We start from the raw sequence: 18,120 nt of genomic DNA, 5'->3' as shown, positions 1-18,120 counted from the left end.
GGACCTCATGATCGAACATGTTCTTAAGTATCTTCATAAAAAATCTGTACGAACAAATTTACAAAAATCCTCCTCTGGATGCCTGAGAGCGTGAAACGGTCTTCGTAAGTAGTAGGCAAAATCATCGCAGCTGGGTTCCCATGAATGAAGAACGTCACTCATTCTTAAAACGGAAGCGCGTTCAGGAATCCGGGGAGGACTATCGTAGGTTTCCTCTTACGAGGAAACTTACGAGAATGAGGTCCAATGTTTTTGTTTCAGGGACCCTCCCCAGTTGTTGGTGCTGATCATGTTTGTACGGAAACATTGCTGTTCTAACTGCAAGTGAAGGGGACAACATGTGGGACATCTTCCCTTCTCAACTGTGTTCTATTCAAATCTATTTTCTTAAGTGGCTTTTTGGCGGCAATTGGAAAACACTGCTGACATCGGGGGTGTATTTCATTGGCATGACAACAAACCGTACCGTTGTCTTCTCCGAGGTGGAAGAAGCCGTCGATGAGGTGCGCGCCATTGGTGAAGTGCTGGGTCATGTGATCTAGCCAGTGAGCGTCAACCTCTGTGGTTAGCCCCGCCTCCCTCTGTACGCGCAGTGGGACCCTGAGAGAGTAGAACTTTATGGAGCTGTTTAGCTCTCCTGTGTGGTTGTACAGGGCGAAGAGTTGCATCCCTACACACACACACACACACACACACACACACACACACACACACACACACACACACACACACACACACACACACACACACACACACAGACAGACAGACGCACACACACACACACACACACAGACAGACAGACAGACAGACAGACGCACACACACACACACACACACACACACACACACAGACAGACAGACGCACACACACACACACACACACAAACAGACAGACAGACACACACACACACACACACACACACACACACACACACACACACACACACACACACACACACACACACACACACACACACACACACACACACACACACACATACAAGCAGAGAAAAAAACATTCATAAAATGAAACCAGCTTGTGCATGTAGAATTGTACAAACCAAGATGTTTTATTAACGGTCACACGCAGCCAAAATAGATTTTAAAGGCTGGCTTCCAGTCAAACTGGCTAGTCGAGCTTACAGCCAGAGCCAAAAATCTACCAGAATGTGGCTGGTGGCTGACGTTGTGTTTCGAACACCAACCATACAACATACCAAAGGACCAGCTGTAGAAGGAAGTCAATAAATGATCAGAGGATTAGGAGATTACATTATTGTCAATTTACACAAGGCATTATTTACACACAGCAATTGAAATGTGCCTGTTTGCACATCTCTTACAGTAGTTACACAACACAATACACACAGTTCCCCACACGTGTGTTTCATCAGAGACGTCAGAAGGCAGGGAGGTCGCCCCTGGTGCATGACTGGACCATGACCTGGTGGCCTGGGTCACTGACTACCTCAGCAACAGATCACAATACCTTAGACTGCAGGGCAGCCGATCAGATGTGCTGGTGAGCAACACCGGTGCCCGCCAAAGCAAGTGTGTCGTTTTACCAGCAATAGACTGCTGCAGTAGTTTTACCAGCAATAGACTACTGCAGTAGTTTACCAGCAATAGACTGCTGCAGTCGTTTTTAACATCAATAGACTACTGCAGTAGTTTTAACAGCAATAGACCCCCCCCCCCCCCCTTCCCTCCCCCCCCCCCCCCCCCCGACCACTAACCGACCCGGCCAGTTCAGCCACAGACCCCCCCCCATTAACCGACTCGGCCAGTCCTTCGTGCCCGTAGAACATCAGGCTCCACGACCGTGGGCAAGGACTGCTGTGGCAGAACTGGATAACTGTTAGAGAACTGTTAGAGAACTGTTGAGAACTGTTGAGAACTGTTGAGAACTGTTGAGAACTGTTGAGAACTGTTGAGCACTGTTGAGAACTGTTGGGAACTGTTAGAGAACTGTTGAGAACGAAAGGTTATCCTATAACCTAGTTATATGAATACTGGCTGAGCGTCTCGCTCTTCGCCATAATGAGATATCTCTTATCTCCAGCACCTACTGTGCTCATGAACAAAACAATTGCACTCTCATGCACGTGACTAGGGCACGCCCCTGCGTCCTACTATATGACGCCGGACATGGTCACACTCCCCCTTCATCAGAAAAAGTTTCCAACACTGAAAACGCAACCAAGGGACCTCAGGGCGCTAAGAGCGAGACGCTCAGCCAGGATTCATTGAAGGCACACGGCCCGCAACCAAAGGAAACAAATCAGAGCCCTTATCCCGCTGGTGTTGGGGGGAGGGTGACCGGAGAGCGAGCTAGACACAGCTAGACGGCGACCTTTTTTTAGGGCGTGCTCATCTAATGTAGCCGATCCCTCGGCCGCCAAGGCTGTCGGCCTTGCGATCACCTGTTTTCGTTGTGTCCAGGGTACCTCAGGCGGGGGAAACATGGCCGCTGGTTGAGGGCCTCGCCACAGTCGTTGACGAGGCCGCACTCTCACCTCTGGCTGCGTGGTGCGAGGCGGTGTGGGGCCCAGGTCAAATACCGCCTGCGTTTCCGCGGAAAGACCAAAGAGTCCCTCTGCGGAAAGGGGAGCCCTAAGGAGGAAAAACCTTTCTCCTCCTCAAGGGAAGACTGCTCCAACCAGAGATGCCTGTGAATAAGAGTTGATAGCATCCTGATCCTCCCTGCGGTTATAGCCTGCGACTGAGTTAAAAGTTCTATAACCCCAAAAACACACGCGATGTTTTCGGCGTCGGCTGGCCCTACAGCCCCACTACCCGACACCAATGTGGACAGAAAAACAGTCAACTGAGCAGTGACACTGGTCGCTGCTAAATTCCATCCTGTGGCGGTATAAACTTCATCAGCCCATACCGCCACCTGCCGGGCCGACTCGCCCTCAGGCGTCGGCTTCCGGGTGGGACACCGTTCAACCATGCCAGGGCAAAGGATCGATGCTACCTGGCTCTCAAGCCAGGGCACACCTGCCTTGCGCCCTGTTGTCAGCCCATTCACCCATAAAAGGGGTAAATAAGCCTCAGCAAAACCCCCCACATTAGATACTGACTGACCTTCATCAATGAACCGGTTAAGAGGAGGGAAAAGTGGTGACAGCCCACGGCCGGGAACAAAGGAACAGTGACCCAGCATCGTAGCATTAGCATTAGCCGCGCGCTCCAGGATAGCTGGGAAAACATCCAACTCAGAGTCATGACGACAACGTTTACCCAGATATCCTGCCCCTTGTGCCAATACACAACTCGTTGTCTCACGGGACAACGAGCAGTATCACAAACGCTAGCATTGATGCCTGGCAGCGCAGGCCCTACCTGTGCGCGACCTAGCCCGACAGCTAGCCGCCGCGCGACGTCCCTCGATCCGCTGTCGCGAGACGAGGAAACCCCAGGCCAGGCCCGATGCACTGTTAGGATGTGCCGAGAAGATTCCAGGGGCTGGCGAATCTCCGGCGAAAACCCAACATTGTGTAATTTCTCTCTGCATTTCATAACAACTAGTTCATGGAGTGCACTGCAGCGTCCATGTTGGAAACAAAAAAAGAGGAAGGGGAAGTGTGACCATGTCCGGCGTCATATAGTAGGATGCAGGGGCGTGGCCTGGTCACGTGCATGTGAGTGCAATTGTTTTGTTCATGAGCACAGTAGGTGCTGGAGATAAGAGATATCTTATTATGGCGAAGAGCGAGACGCGATTGGCCAGTATGATAATATAACTGTTGAGAACTGTTGAAGAACTGTTGAGAACTGTTGAGCACTGTTGAGAACTGTTGAGAACTATTGAAGAACTGTTGAGAACTGTTGAGAACTGTTGAAGAACTGTTGAGAACTGTTGAGAACTGTTGAGCACTGTTGAGAACTGTTGAAGAACTGTTGAGAATTGTTGAGAACTGTTCAAGAACTGTTAGAGAACTGTTGAGAACTGTTAGAGAACTGTTGAGCACTGTTGGGAACTGTTAGAGAACTGTTAGAGAACTGTTGAGAACTGTTAGAGAACTGCTGGAGAACTGTTGAGAACTGTTAGAGAACTGCTGGAGAACTGTTGAGAACTGTTGAGGACTGTTAGAGAACTGTTGAGAACTGTTGGGAACTGTTAGAGAACTGTTAGAGAACTGTTGGAGAACTGTTGAGCACTGTTGGGAACTGTTAGATAACTGTTAGAGAACTGTTGAGAACTGTTAGAGAACTGCTGGAGAACTGTTGAGAACTGTTGGGAACTGTTAGAGAACTGTTAGAGAACTGTTGAGAACTGTTGGGAACTGTTAGAGAACTGTTAGAGAACTGTTGGAGAACTGTTGAGAACTGTTGGGAACTGTTAGAGAACAGTTGAGAACTGTTGAGAACTGTTGGGAACTGTTGGAGAACTGTTAGATAACTGTTGGAGAACTGTTGAGAACTGTTGGGAACTGTTGGAGAACTGTTAGATAACTGTTGGAGAACTGTTGAGAACTGTTGGGAACTGTTAGAGAACTGTTAGAGAACTGTTAGAGAACTGTTGAGAACTGTTAGAGAACTGTTAGAGAACTGTTAGAAATGTCTGACTTTTAACTATTGAACCCTGAGAAGAGTATACAGACCCTCATCTGCACCTTCTCTTTTCCCTCTACTGTTTACTTTTATTCATATTTTAATATTATCCTGTAATTGATTTTCTTTATTACCTCTATTTATTGTCTTCCATTCTCGCCTGGACCTGTACCACCCCTCCCCCGCGCTGCTATGACCCCCGCCTGTACCACCCCTCCCCCGCACTGCTATGACCCCTGCCTGTACCACCCCTCCCCCGTGCTGCTATGGCACCTGACTTTCCCCAAGGGCATCGATAAAGGAACATCTTATCTAACCTCCTAATTCACAAATAGTTCAAAGAGGTCATTAAAAAGTATGAAAAACAAAAAGTAATTCACCCTTGCTGTGTAGACATACTACTTACTAGTCTGCACCGGTGGTGAAGTCGCGTTCTTCTTCTCTTTCTCAGAAGCCTTGACCCGGATGTGGTTGTTGTTGTTGTGGGTCGTCACCCGGCTGTGTCTGTCCAGGCACTCGGCGTAGGACTCGGCTCCGTGGCTGTCTCTACCGGGGGAATCCACCTGGCTGTCTGGACTCTGGTCCTGCGGTTCAGAATCTGGAGTCAAATGTGTCGATTCTGTTGCTTCTGGTTCTGTTCTTGTGTGTTCTGGTGTACCACGGTCCAGTTGTCTGTTCATAGAGTCCATTTCTGGGGCACTGGGAGACGGCGAGTCTCCTAGGAGTTTTGACGAATTCTGGTCCAGGGTCTGCCGGTCCGAGTCTGCGCCTGTTTCTCTGTATTCTTGAAGTCTTTCTGTCGATGTCGTCGGTTCCTTCAGGCAGCTGTCGGACCGGATCTCTGAGCTTTGTATTGGAACATGGATACACCTATTTTCACTTGGTTCTCCTGAGTCAAGTTCTGAATTCTGGACTGTGGGCTTTGAGGGACTGAAGTCCGGCTCTCCGGGTTCCAGAGGTTTGTGTTCCGGTGTGTTTGGGTCTAGACGGTTGTCCTCTAGATCCGGCGGTTCTAACGGGTTCCGGTCAGGTTCTAGGTCGTCCTGTGTGGGTTGCCTGAGGAGTTCCGTGGGGCTGGTGCTGGTGCTGAAGGGGTGTCTGTGTATGGGGGAGGGGCTGGAGTGGAGGGAGGAGAGATCCTCTGGATCCCAATGGCCCAGGAAACACGGGCCTCCACCAGGCTGCTGGAGGAAGCCTACGAACATCACGCCCTGCTCTGCCATGTCCTGGATCTACGGGGGGAGACACACACAAAATCTAAATCTCACACCTAGGAGAGAGCCAAGGCTCCGCCCCTCTCTACACTTTCACACCTTTAGCCCTTTGCCGAAAACTGCGATCTCAGTAAAAACATATATTTGTCATGTATTGTAAAAAAAATCATGAATATCATTATTAACTTCAGTCCTGACCATACATATTGAATATTTATTCATTTTCAGGATTCAATTATTATTTTTTAATTAGGGTTAGGGTTAGGGGGTTAACCCTAACCATAACCTGACAATTTCCGTCACTAGGGTGAAAGATGTAATACATTTATGCAGTGCGTTTAATAGTGATTTAAAAAAAAATAAAAAAAACATGGATTATTGGAATGTGAGTCAAAGATGTGAGACTGAGCTACTTTCCTGGCATATACATAAAATATAGCCAACGCTATCCACACACGTGAATAAAAGGCTATTTGCCGAGAATTGCGGCATAGGGTGACTGGAGGGTTAAATTCATTGGTCCTCATTCATCAACGGACTTACGGGGGTAAATTGCACAGATGCAATGCTGAGCCTCTTGCTTCCGGTATATGGAGCTGTTGAATCAGTTTTGCACACAGCCCTTCACCTTATAAGGAGCTGGCGGGGCGTGTCTGTATGCAAATTCAGGTGTACGAGAACGTGCTTCCAGTTTAAGAATGAGAGAATGAGTGATGTACTTCATTCACGGAGTTTGCAGCTGCGATAATTTTGGCAACTTAAGAGCACCTCTCCACGCACTGATGACGCCCGGGGGGGGGGGGGGGGGGGGGGGGGTCATATACTCACAAACAAAGCCCAGAGGAATGTGGACTGAATTATTTTGCTACTAAACAGCCAACCTAATCATCCACCAAGATCAGATATTCAAATAGAAAAAAGGAGCTCATTATCCCAATGTGTGTGTGTGTCTCTCCCATGTGTCTCTCTCTCCCATGTCTCTCTCTCTCCCATGTGTCTCTCTCTCCCATGTCTCTCTCCCATGTCTCTCTCTCCCATCTCTCTCTCCCATGTCTCTCTCTCTCCCATGTGTCTCTCTCTCATGTGTCTCTCTCTCCCATGTCTCTCTCCCATGTCTCTCTCTCCCATCTCTCTCTCCCATGTCTCTCTCTCTCCCATGTGTCTCTCTCTCATGTGTCTCTCTCTCCCATGTCTCTCTCTCTCCCATGTGTCTCTCTCTCCCATGTCTCTCTCTCTCTCCCATGTCTCTCTCTCATGTCTCTCTCTCCCATGTCTCTCTCTCTCCCATGTCTCTCTCCCATGTCTCTCTCTCCCATCTCTCTCTCCCATGTGTCTCTCTCTCTCATGTCTCTCTCTCTCCCATGTCTCTCTCTCTCCCATGTCTCTCTCCCATGTCTCTCTCTCCCATGTGTCTCTCTCTCTCATGTCTCTCTCTCTCCCATGTCTCTCTCTCCCCCATCTCTCTCTCTCATGTCTCTCTCTCCCATGTCTCTCTCTCTCCCATGTCTCTCTCCCATGTCTCTCTCTCCCATCTCTCTCTCCCAGCTCTCTCTCTCCCATGTGTCTCTCTCTCCCATGTCTTTCTCTCTCCCATGTCTCTCTCTCTCCCATGTCAATTCAATTCAATTCAATTCAAATAGGCTTTATTGGCATGAAATATTAACATACTTATTGCCAAAGCAAGTTCAACATACAAACAATAACATATATATTAAGCAATAAAATATCATAATATTAGTAATAACAATATGGACAATCAACAAGAGACATATTAATTTACAAAATAGTCACTCGATCGGGTAGTCATTTTTCAAGTGTGGCCACTCAGATACATTTACAGGGCTTGTTCTCTTATTTTGTGACAACCGTCTACATATTTTGCAGCTAATGCTGTACACTGACTTTTCTCCCCACACATGTATAGTAGCTTTTGGTGATCAGGGAGATGGATAAACTGTGCATCAATTTTGTTTATTTTATCAAAGAAGACTTCTCTTAGACTGAGCTACTTTCCTGGCATATACATAAAATATAGCCAACGCTATCCACACACGTGAATAAAAGGCTATTTGCCGAGAATTGCGGCATAGGGTGACTGGAGGGTTAAATTCATTGGTCCTCATTCATCAACGGACTTACGGGGGTAAATTGCACAGATGCAATGCTGAGCCTCTTGCTTCCGGTATATGGAGCTGTTGAATCAGTTTTGCACACAGCCCTTCACCTTATAAGGAGCTGGCGGGGCGTGTCTGTATGCAAATTCAGGTGTACGAGAACGTGCTTCCAGTTTAAGAATGAGAGAATGAGTGATGTACTTCATTCACGGAGTTTGCAGCTGCGATAATTTTGGCAACTTAAGAGCACCTCTCCACGCACTGATGACGCCCGGGGGGGGGGGGGGGGGGGGGGGGGGGGGGTCATATACTCACAAACAAAGCCCAGAGGAATGTGGACTGAATTATTTTGCTACTAAACAGCCAACCTAATCATCCACCAAGATCAGATATTCAAATAGAAAAAAGGAGCTCATTATCCCAATGTGTGTGTGTGTCTCTCCCATGTGTCTCTCTCTCCCATGTCTCTCTCTCTCCCATGTGTCTCTCTCTCCCATGTCTCTCTCCCATGTCTCTCTCTCCCATCTCTCTCTCCCATGTCTCTCTCTCTCCCATGTGTCTCTCTCTCATGTGTCTCTCTCTCCCATGTCTCTCTCCCATGTCTCTCTCTCCCATCTCTCTCTCCCATGTCTCTCTCTCTCCCATGTGTCTCTCTCTCATGTGTCTCTCTCTCCCATGTCTCTCTCTCTCCCATGTGTCTCTCTCTCCCATGTCTCTCTCTCTCTCCCATGTCTCTCTCTCATGTCTCTCTCTCCCATGTCTCTCTCTCTCCCATGTCTCTCTCCCATGTCTCTCTCTCCCATCTCTCTCTCCCATGTGTCTCTCTCTCTCATGTCTCTCTCTCTCCCATGTCTCTCTCTCTCCCATGTCTCTCTCCCATGTCTCTCTCTCCCATGTGTCTCTCTCTCATGTCTCTCTCTCTCCCATGTCTCTCTCTCCCCCATCTCTCTCTCTCATGTCTCTCTCTCCCATGTCTCTCTCTCTCCCATGTCTCTCTCCCATGTCTCTCTCTCCCATCTCTCTCTCCCAGCTCTCTCTCTCCCATGTGTCTCTCTCTCCCATGTCTTTCTCTCTCCCATGTCTCTCTCTCTCCCATGTCAATTCAATTCAATTCAATTCAAATAGGCTTTATTGGCATGAAATATTAACATACTTATTGCCAAAGCAAGTTCAACATACAAACAATAACATATATATTAAGCAATAAAATATCATAATATTAGTAATAACAATATGGACAATCAACAAGAGACATATTAATTTACAAAATAGTCACTCGATCGGGTAGTCATTTTTCAAGTGTGGCCACTCAGATACATTTACAGGGCTTGTTCTCTTATTTTGTGACAACCGTCTACATATTTTGCAGCTAATGCTGTACACTGACTTTTCTCCCCACACATGTATAGTAGCTTTTGGTGATCAGGGAGATGGATAAACTGTGCATCAATTTTGTTTATTTTATCAAAGAAGACTTCTCTTAGGTCCTTGTATTTCTCACAGTATAGCAGGAAGTGAGGTTCTGTCTCAATGTCCCCCTGATGGCAAAGTGAACACAGCCTGGCCTCTCTGGGCAGCCAGTTTTGCCTGTGACGGCCTGTTTATATGGCTAGACTGTGTCCACTCAGTCTGTACCGTGTCAATGTTTTTCTTAATTGTATCTCATTCACAGTAGTCAGGTATTCTGCCACCATGTACTCTCTGTTTAGGGTCAAATAGAATTCTAATTTACTTTGAGATTTGGTTGATTTGTTCCAATATTCTATATAATTTTTTTTTTTTTTTTAGATTATTTGGTTGGGCCAGATTTCTTGGTATCTGTCCTGAAGCGTTTGTGGGCAGAGATTTCTGACTAACTGGCAGAGGGGACTCTTATCTGGGTTCATCTCTTGGCTCTGAAGGGCTTTGTAGTGGTAGGAGTGGGGGTCACTTGATTGGAGGTGTGTGTAAAATGTTATGGCTCGCTTTTGAATTTGAATGATTAGGGGGTATTGGCCAAGTTCTGCCCTGCATGCATTGTTGGCAGTGTGTCTGTGGACCCTAAGTAGGTTTTTGCACAATTCTGCATGCAGTACTTCTAATGGGTGTTTTTCCCATTTTGGGAAATCTTGGTTAGTTAATGGACCCCACACTTCACTGCCATATAATATTATTGGATTTATTACAGAATTTAGAATTTTGAGCCAGGTCCTAATTGGGATGTCAATTGGAATTTTCCTTTTGATGACATAAAAAGCCCTTCTTCCCTTCTCCTTCAGTTCATTCACAGCCATATTGAAGTTTCCATTATGATTTATTTTCAATCCCAAATATGGGTAGCTTTTTGTGTTTTCTAATATGTGTGCCTAATTTAAATGTATTATGTGAACTCTGAGACTTGTGTCTCCTTTGAAAGATCATGACTTTAGTCTTCTTCATGTTTACGTTCAGAGACCATGGCCCTCATGCATCAACGTGTTCTACGCACAGATCTGTGCGTAACCTGTGCGTACGATCATTTCTAAGCAAAGAGTGGGATTCATCAACTTCAACTTGAACTTGACTTCGTGCTTACATCTACGCACATTTCGGACCTGGCGTACCTCGCGCCCAGTGGTAGAATATATTATTACAACAAGGAAATGAGCTTCTGTGCATAATAACACTGGATGTTCTATGAACCGTAGTTCATTATAGTTCATTGTAAAATAGCAACAGTAGTGTAATTATGGTCAAAACCCTATAAATAGCATTTGGAATAATAGATCTTTCTCTCAGAATGAATGCAGCATGTCATATATGTTACAATGAATTGAAAATGGGGGACCCTGATGTAAACAAGACGAAAGTCTTTCTCTGGTCTGCATCCCCTTAACAATTGTATGTATTGAGCTGTACTGTACTGTACCCATTCTGCAATCTGTTAATAAAGTTCTCATTCATTCATTCATTCATGGTTTATATAGCGTTATCGGAATATACGGGGTGTAGGCTACTGACTGACTGCGCTCCGCGTAGCTTGATTGATTGATTGATTGAAAAGTTTATTAACAGATTGCAGAATGGGTACAGTACAGTACAGCTCAGTACATACAATTGTTAATTGGGGATGCAGACCAACTTTCGTCCTGTTTACATCAGGGTCCCCCATTTTCAATTCATCATAAATCATAAAGCTCAACTCGTTATTATTTTGCGCACAGACCGCCGAAACACGGGAACGTTTTGATTATATTTAAAAGGCTTTACGTTAAACGAAACAAGTGGAATTTCGAAGCTGTAAGCAGAATAAGTCATATGAATATAGTGTTCTTCCCCCTTTTTACTGTACAAGAAAGAATAGAAAACGCATTGCAATGACACCATGCAGATAGTGGACAGACTATATGATGGAATTCAAGTTCATGTATTGAAAGGCAGGATACATCATACATGCAGTAAGATTCATTGTTCTTGTATATGCTCTCGTATTATATTGTTTATATAGGCTACCCAATACTGACATCAAAATAGATTGTAGTAGTATGCCTCTAGAAATCATGCAGCAGGTAGAAAATTGACGGGAGATCCATCGCGATTTGGAATAGAATTGAGGAGAACTTTAATCCGTGGGTATTAATCAAACAACACGGGAAAAGGCAGTCATATTCCAGCGCGGTCTTTATTAGCCGACAACAAAATAGATGCCTCTAAAAATCATATAGCCAATCGAACACAACTAATAAAGGCATTCATATTGTACAGCACGGTTATAATGACACACAACACAACCAACGCCAAACAGTGGTCAACGAACGGTCTTTATTAGTATTTTGAGCTGTCCAGGCAGAATTGCAGCAATGGTCTTAGGGAGCCGTTGATATCTGACATCACCGTTTACAAATCCGCCTTTTATTTATCCACCTCCGTTACGAGGACCTCCACCTCGGTGTCTGTGTAGTTTCTCTTTTTCGTTCGCTTTGCCATCCTCCAACATTCCACGCACAGGGATTCCCTCATGGTATTTGAAGGGGAGGGCCTGACCATATTTGGTTGGTCGGGGCGGTTTTGGTATGCAAATACGTGAAAGCGTGCACGAGCTGCGGCGCAGGGCCAAGGTGGGATTCATCATGACAGGTGTGCGTAGAGCCTGCTTACGCACGTGTGATGAATGCCGACTTCCCTGTGCGTGCGCTAGTTCTAAATTCCGTGCTTACGTGTGGAAGTAGGTCAAGGTCAAAGTCCACGTTGATGAATGAGGGCCCATGTCTGGCAGAACTGGTGGAGGATGTCTAGGTTCTGTTTTAGACCCTCTTTAGTGGCTGACAGCAGAACCAGATCATCTGCGTACATCAGTAATTTTACATTGGTATCGTGCAGAGTCAGACCGGGTGCAGTAGAAAGTTCTAATAACTTTGCTAATTCATTTATATATATATTAAACAATGTTGGGCTTAAATTGCACCCCTGGCGAACTCCGCGACCCTGGGTGAAGAAATTTGTTCTTTTATTGCCAATTCTAACAGCACATCTGTTTTTTGTGTACATGGATTTGATCAAGTCATATGTATTTCCTCCAACACCACTTTCTAGAATTTTGAAGAAAAAACCTTTGTGCCAAATTGAATCAAAAGCTTTTTCAAAATCGACAAAGCAGGAATATATTTAGTTTTTGTTCTGTTTTTCGTGAATGTCAATTAGGGTTTTAAGAGTGTATATATGGTCAGAGGTACGATAATTTGGTAAGAATCCGATTTGGCTTTTACTTAGAACGCTGTGTTCTGTAAGGAATTCTATGAGTCTGGTGTTGATGATACTACATAGAAGTTTGCCCAAATTACTCGTCACACAGATACCCCTATAGTTTTTTGGGTCATGTTTATCTCCACTCTTGAAAATTGGGGTTATGAGTCCTTCATTCCAGACATCAGGAAAATAGCCTAAATTTAGTGTCAAATTGAATAATTTTAAAATAGCCAATTGGAATTTTTCAGAGCTGTGTTTAATCATTTCATTTAATATGCCATCTGTACCACAGGCCTTTCTAGCTTTAAGGCACTGGAGTTTTGATTTCAGCTCTTGTTCTGTGATTGGGAAGTCTAGAGGGTTTTGATTATCCTTTATGATATTTCCCATTTTTGTAATTTTTCACATATCTGGCTGGTTTCCGTTTTTGTATTCAGGGGTACAGTTGTAAAGAGTGATGTGAAGTGGTTTGTCCAAACATCCCCATCTTGGATAGCCATTTCTTCCGGCTTATCTTTATTCAATGAGTTCCAGTGGTCCCAGAAGGAGTTAGAGCTTAGAGAGTCCTCTATTTTGCACAATTGTTTATTTACGTGATTGTTCCTTTTAATTCTGATGGTCTTTTTGTAGTGTTTCAATGATTCACAGTATTGGAGGCGTAAGGTGTCATTTTGTGGGTTTATGTGTTTCTGGTTTGATATTCTTCTTAGCTGTGTTCTAAGAGCTTTACATTCTTTGTCAAACCAGTGGTCCTTTTTAGTTTTTCTCTGTTTGTTACCTGATAATTTTAATTTGGACTTTATTGCAGTTCTTTCAAATATATAATTTATGTGTTCTACAGCTAGGTTGACTCCTTCAACACTGTTAGAGTATGGCATGGCTAGGAACGTATCTAACAGTGATTGTGTCTCATCACTGGCGATGGCTCTCTGGTAGTCCTGCATGCTGTTCTGGGACCATCTGTAGTATTTGGGGATGTTGTGTAGTTTACTGGGCTGTGTAGGGGGATTTTTGAGAGACTCAGTTCTTTTCATGTATGCAGTGATCTGACTGTGGTCGGAGAGTGGGGTCAGAGGTTTGACTGTGAATGAACTGAAGGATACTGGATCCAGATCTGTTATCATGTAATCTACTGTGCTGCTGCCAAGGGATGAGCAGTAAGTGTACCTTCCTTGTGAGTCCCCTCTCACACGCCCATTGACAAGGTAGAGACTCAGTCCTCTACACAGCTGTAATAAATCCTTCCCATTTTTGTTTATGGAAGTGTCATGGTTATTTCTAGGGGACGTGTTTACATGGTTGTATATGTTGTGGTCAGATATGAATTTGTCTCCATGTGTACTGGTGAAATCAGGGTGGGTTCCCGTTCGGGCATTGAAGTCACCGCAAACAAGCACATGACCTTGACTTTGATAAAGACATATTTCTGACTCAAGGTTGGAGAAGATGTCGTCTGAGTAATATGGAGACCCAGTGGGTGGTACGTATATTCCACAGATAAATAGGTCTCTTTGAGAGGGGATTACTTCTTTATTTAGTTTTAACCAAATATGATTGTTCCCGGTTTTTAGAATCTGTATTGACTGGTGGAGTTGTGATTTGTACCAAATTATCAATCCCCCTGAGTCTCTGCCCTGACTAATATGTTTTGTTTTATTTGATGGCAAAATGACCTCTCTATAGTGTGGAGGACAGTGTGTGTCTACATCTTCTCTGCACCATGTCTCAGTTAGGATTAAGAGGTCATTGTTTGTTATAGCCTGTAAAAAATCTGAGTCTCTACTCTTCAGACCGAATGTTGAAGAGCTGATTGCAAATGATTGCATTTTGTACAAAAAATATATATAAAGGTGTTCAAATGGTATAAGGTTATAAGGTATAAGGGTATTCAATCAATGAAAAATATATATAAGGTGTTCAAAAGGTATGAAGGTTATAGGGTATAAAGGTATTCAATCAATGAACAAACATCACAGAAAAAATTTAACAACAACAAAGGCAACAGCAGGTAATTGGCCTGCTTTTTTTTTTTGGTCGACTGCTAGCTTGTAGTGAGAAGTTTACTGCATAGCGTGTATAACATTTGTTTGATCTCATTCAGCTCTGATGTGGGTGGGGGGGGGGGGGGGCTGGTCAGGGCGGATGCATAGGTCATCTCCTGCGGCGGACGGTGAGGGGGTCGGCTGGGGGGACGTCTCCTCTCACTGGGTGGGTTGGAAGGGTGGGGTGTGGGTGGGGCGGGTGCATAGGTAATCTGCTGCTGGGGGCGGTTGGGGGGTCGGCTGGGGGGATGTCTCCTCTCACTGGGTGGGGTGGAAAGGTGGGGTATAGGTGGGGCATAGGTTTGTGGGGTGACTCCTCGTGGGTATCTCATGGGCCTGTGCTTTCTCGGAGGCCGGTGTGTGACTGGGTCTGTTGGGGTTGTGTCCGAGGGCAGCATCCTTTAATGTTTTTGCAAATGTCCTCACTCCCGCGTTGTTTAGGTGTAGCCCATCATGAAAGTCCCATCTGCCGATGTTTGTGTGGTGGGCCAGGTGGACATTTTTGAGGGCAGCACAGTTTCTTGAGGTCTCCATGTTGATTTCATGAATGATGTGTGGAGGGGTGTCCATCCTGGGGAGGAGGGTGGAGATGATTACTCTGGTGTGTGGGAACTCCCTGGAGGCCTTCTCAGCCACCCTGGTCATTGCTTCAGCAGTTCCACGCTGTAGATAGTGGAGGTCATTTGTGCCCGTGTGCACCACCATGTACTGGGGGCTCCCTAGAGTGTCCTGTCTGAGCAGCTCCATGGCGTGGCCTGTGTTCCGACAGCGCTTGGCTGTCACCTTGAGGCCCGGGAAGAGGCGTGCTGTGTCCAGGTATTTGCCATTGGAGTCCATGAGGAGGACTACCTGGGCTTCGGGCTGGGCTGGTCTGGTGGACTGGGGCCGTGGCTTGGGTGGAGGTTGAGCTGCTGGAAGGGGGTCTGAGTCCGAAGGCATGTCAGTGGGTGTCAGGCTGGGAGGGGTTAGTGGGGTCAGGGGGGGGGCGGTATATTCTGGTTTGGCAGTAGGGGGGTGGGTGTTGGAGCAGAGGACCGCTTTCGATCGGGGGGAAATGTATGTATTCTTTCTTCTTGTCGTTGTAGCTTTACTTCCTCTATCTCTCTGCATAGAGACTCCTCCCGGCTGTTTGTATCTTCCTTCATGGCTTTCATCTGGGCCTGTAGGGTGTAGTTTTCCTGCTCTAGCTCCCGCATGGTTTCTGTGAGCTCCCTGACCCTCCTCTGGGTCTCCCTCAGCTCTGAAGTGGTCTCCTCCCCGTTCTTCTTCAGATGACGGAGCTCCTCTCCCAGCTGCTGAATGGTGCAGGGCTCAGTCAGCCTGGCCAGAGTCTTCTCTTTAAATTCAGTAAACTCCAGCTCCAGGAGAGATACGCTTTTTCTCAGCTGCTGGACCAGTTTGGAGGGTGTTGAAGGAGTGTGGATGGATGGGCTGACTGGTGCTCTTTGTACTGGCAGTGGCATCACTGGATTCACTGTGTGGTTGGAGGGAGTTGGAGTGGCACAGTCAGAAGGGCTAGTTGCTGGTTTTGACTCTGATATTTCTGTGTCTGTGTTCACCTTGTCCTCTTCTGTCTGTATGTCCGCAGCATTGGTATTGGGCTCTACTCTCTCCACTTCCGTTTTTATTTTTGGGAAAAGCTCTTGAAATATGTTGAGGTTTGCTTCATTTCCCTGTACTAATACAGTCCCTTTAACATAGTAACAGATTGTTAGAACTGGGTTATCAGTGTCCAGGGTCTCATCATGGCATATAGTGTGCCGTCCTCCTCGTCCAATGCCTTCTTTCACAACGTGGTCATAGTGGTTACAGATCACCTGTTTCCAGGAGTTAACATGTTCTGTGTGGAAGATGAGGTCATTCATCACCTTCTTCTGATTATAGACAGTATAGTCAGCATACAGCTCCTCTGGGTGGGCCAACAGAGTCTCCTCCTTGTGTTTTTTCTTGTTTTTATTACTTCTAGGAGGGTACATCTAGGAGGGTACTCAACTTCTCTGCTGCACAGCTCTGTGCTGCTCTGCCTGGTTTGGTCCTCCATGGCAACACACCAGGTAACACACAAACTTAACTGACAGAGACTGTTGTTATTAGCCTTTTGTACAAAATATTATTTAGGATTTAGCTGGCTGGCTAGCTGTCGTTAGCTAACGTTCTGTGGGCCAGTGTCAGTAGTTGGCTGGCTGATTTATTGTTGCTAATGTTCTGGGAGCTAATGGGCCTGCTAGCTCTCGTTATGTTGAGCCAAACGGGCCTGCTAGCTCTCGTTATGTTGAGCCAACCGGGCCGCGCCTGCTAGCTCTCATTGTGTTGAGCCAACCGGGGCTGCTAGCTATCATTATGTTGAGCCAACCGGGCCGCGCCTGCTAGCTCTCGTTGTGTTGAACCAAACGGTCCCGTTAGCTCTCGTAGCTATGTTATGTTGAACCAAACGGTCCCGTTAGCTCTCGTAGCTACGTTATGTTGAACCAAGCGGTCCCGTTAGCTCTCGTAGCTATGTTATGTTGAACCAAACGGTCCCGTTAGCTCTCGTAGCTACGTTATGTTGAACCAAACGGTCCCGTTAGCTCTCGTAGCTACGTTATGTTGAACCAAACGGTCCCGTTAGCTCTCGTAGCTACGTTATGTTGAACCAAACGGTCCCGTTAGCTCTCGTAGCTACGTTATGTTGAACCAAACGGTCCCGTTAGCTCTCGTAGCTATGTTATGTTGAACCAAACGGTCCCGTTAGCTCTCGTAGCTACGTTATGTTGAACCAAACGGTCCCGTTAGCTCTCGTAGCTAACGGTGTCAGTACCTGGCCGCTCTATTTGCAGTTAGCCTCCTTAGCTGATGTAGGCCGTCTCCTTGCTACTTTGTTTTCTCTGGTATAGATCCTCTTCTCTTTGGATTTAAGTGTTGATCTTTGTCCTATTGGATCTATGTATATTCATGTTGCCTTTGTGAAGTTATCTTTTCCTTCTGTTTAGTTATTCCATTAAAAGTTGAATATTCTTTAGGGGCTCATCTTAGCTCTGTCTCTCTCTCTCTCTCTCTCTTTATCTCTCTCTCCCATGTCTCTCTCTCTCCCATCTCTCTCTCTCTCATGTGTCTCTCTCTCCCATGTGTCTCTCTCCCATGTCTCTCTCTCTCCCATCTCTCTCTCTCCCATCTCTCTCTCCCCCATGTCTCTCTCCCATGTGTCTCTCTCCCATCTCTCTCTCCCATCTCTCTCTCCCATGTCTCTCTCTCCCATGTCTCTCTCTCTCCCATGTCTCTCTCTCTCCCATGTCTCTCTCTCTCTCCCATGTCTCTCTCTCTCCCATGTCTCTCTCCCATGTGTCTCTCTCTCCCATGTCTCTCTCTCTCCCATGTCTCTCTCTCTCCCATCTCTCTCCCATCTCTCTCTCCCATGTGTCTCTCTCTCCCATGTCTATCTCTCTCCCATGTGTCTCTCTCTCCCATGTCTCTCTCTCCCATGTCTCTCTCCCATGTCTCTCTCTCCCAT

The 18,120-nt window shown here is 46.1% G+C and overlaps 1 protein-coding gene across 1 annotated transcript in view; it reads right to left on the bottom strand.

The window, feature by feature from the left end:
• rftn1a (raftlin, lipid raft linker 1a) overlaps positions 1-18,120 on the bottom strand; it is a gene marked incomplete at its 3' end in the record, with an annotated part of 281,242 nt that overhangs the window by 6,992 nt on the left and 256,130 nt on the right. Inside the window, exons 5-6 of the mRNA XM_084312018.1 lie at positions 4,966-5,791; positions 467-670 (exon numbers count right to left, since the gene is read on the bottom strand). Of these exons, the coding sequence (XP_084168144.1) occupies positions 467-670; positions 4,966-5,791 (1,030 nt within the window). The remainder of the gene's footprint in view (positions 1-466; positions 671-4,965; positions 5,792-18,120) is intronic.

The sequence above is a fragment of the Notolepis coatsorum genome (genome assembly GCF_963971535.1).
Source record: "Notolepis coatsorum genome assembly, chromosome: 4".
In the NCBI taxonomy this organism is placed as follows: Eukaryota; Metazoa; Chordata; class Actinopteri; order Aulopiformes; family Paralepididae; genus Notolepis; species Notolepis coatsorum.
Note: the sequence above shows the minus strand (reverse complement) of the source record. Positions and strands in the feature narration are given on the sequence as shown.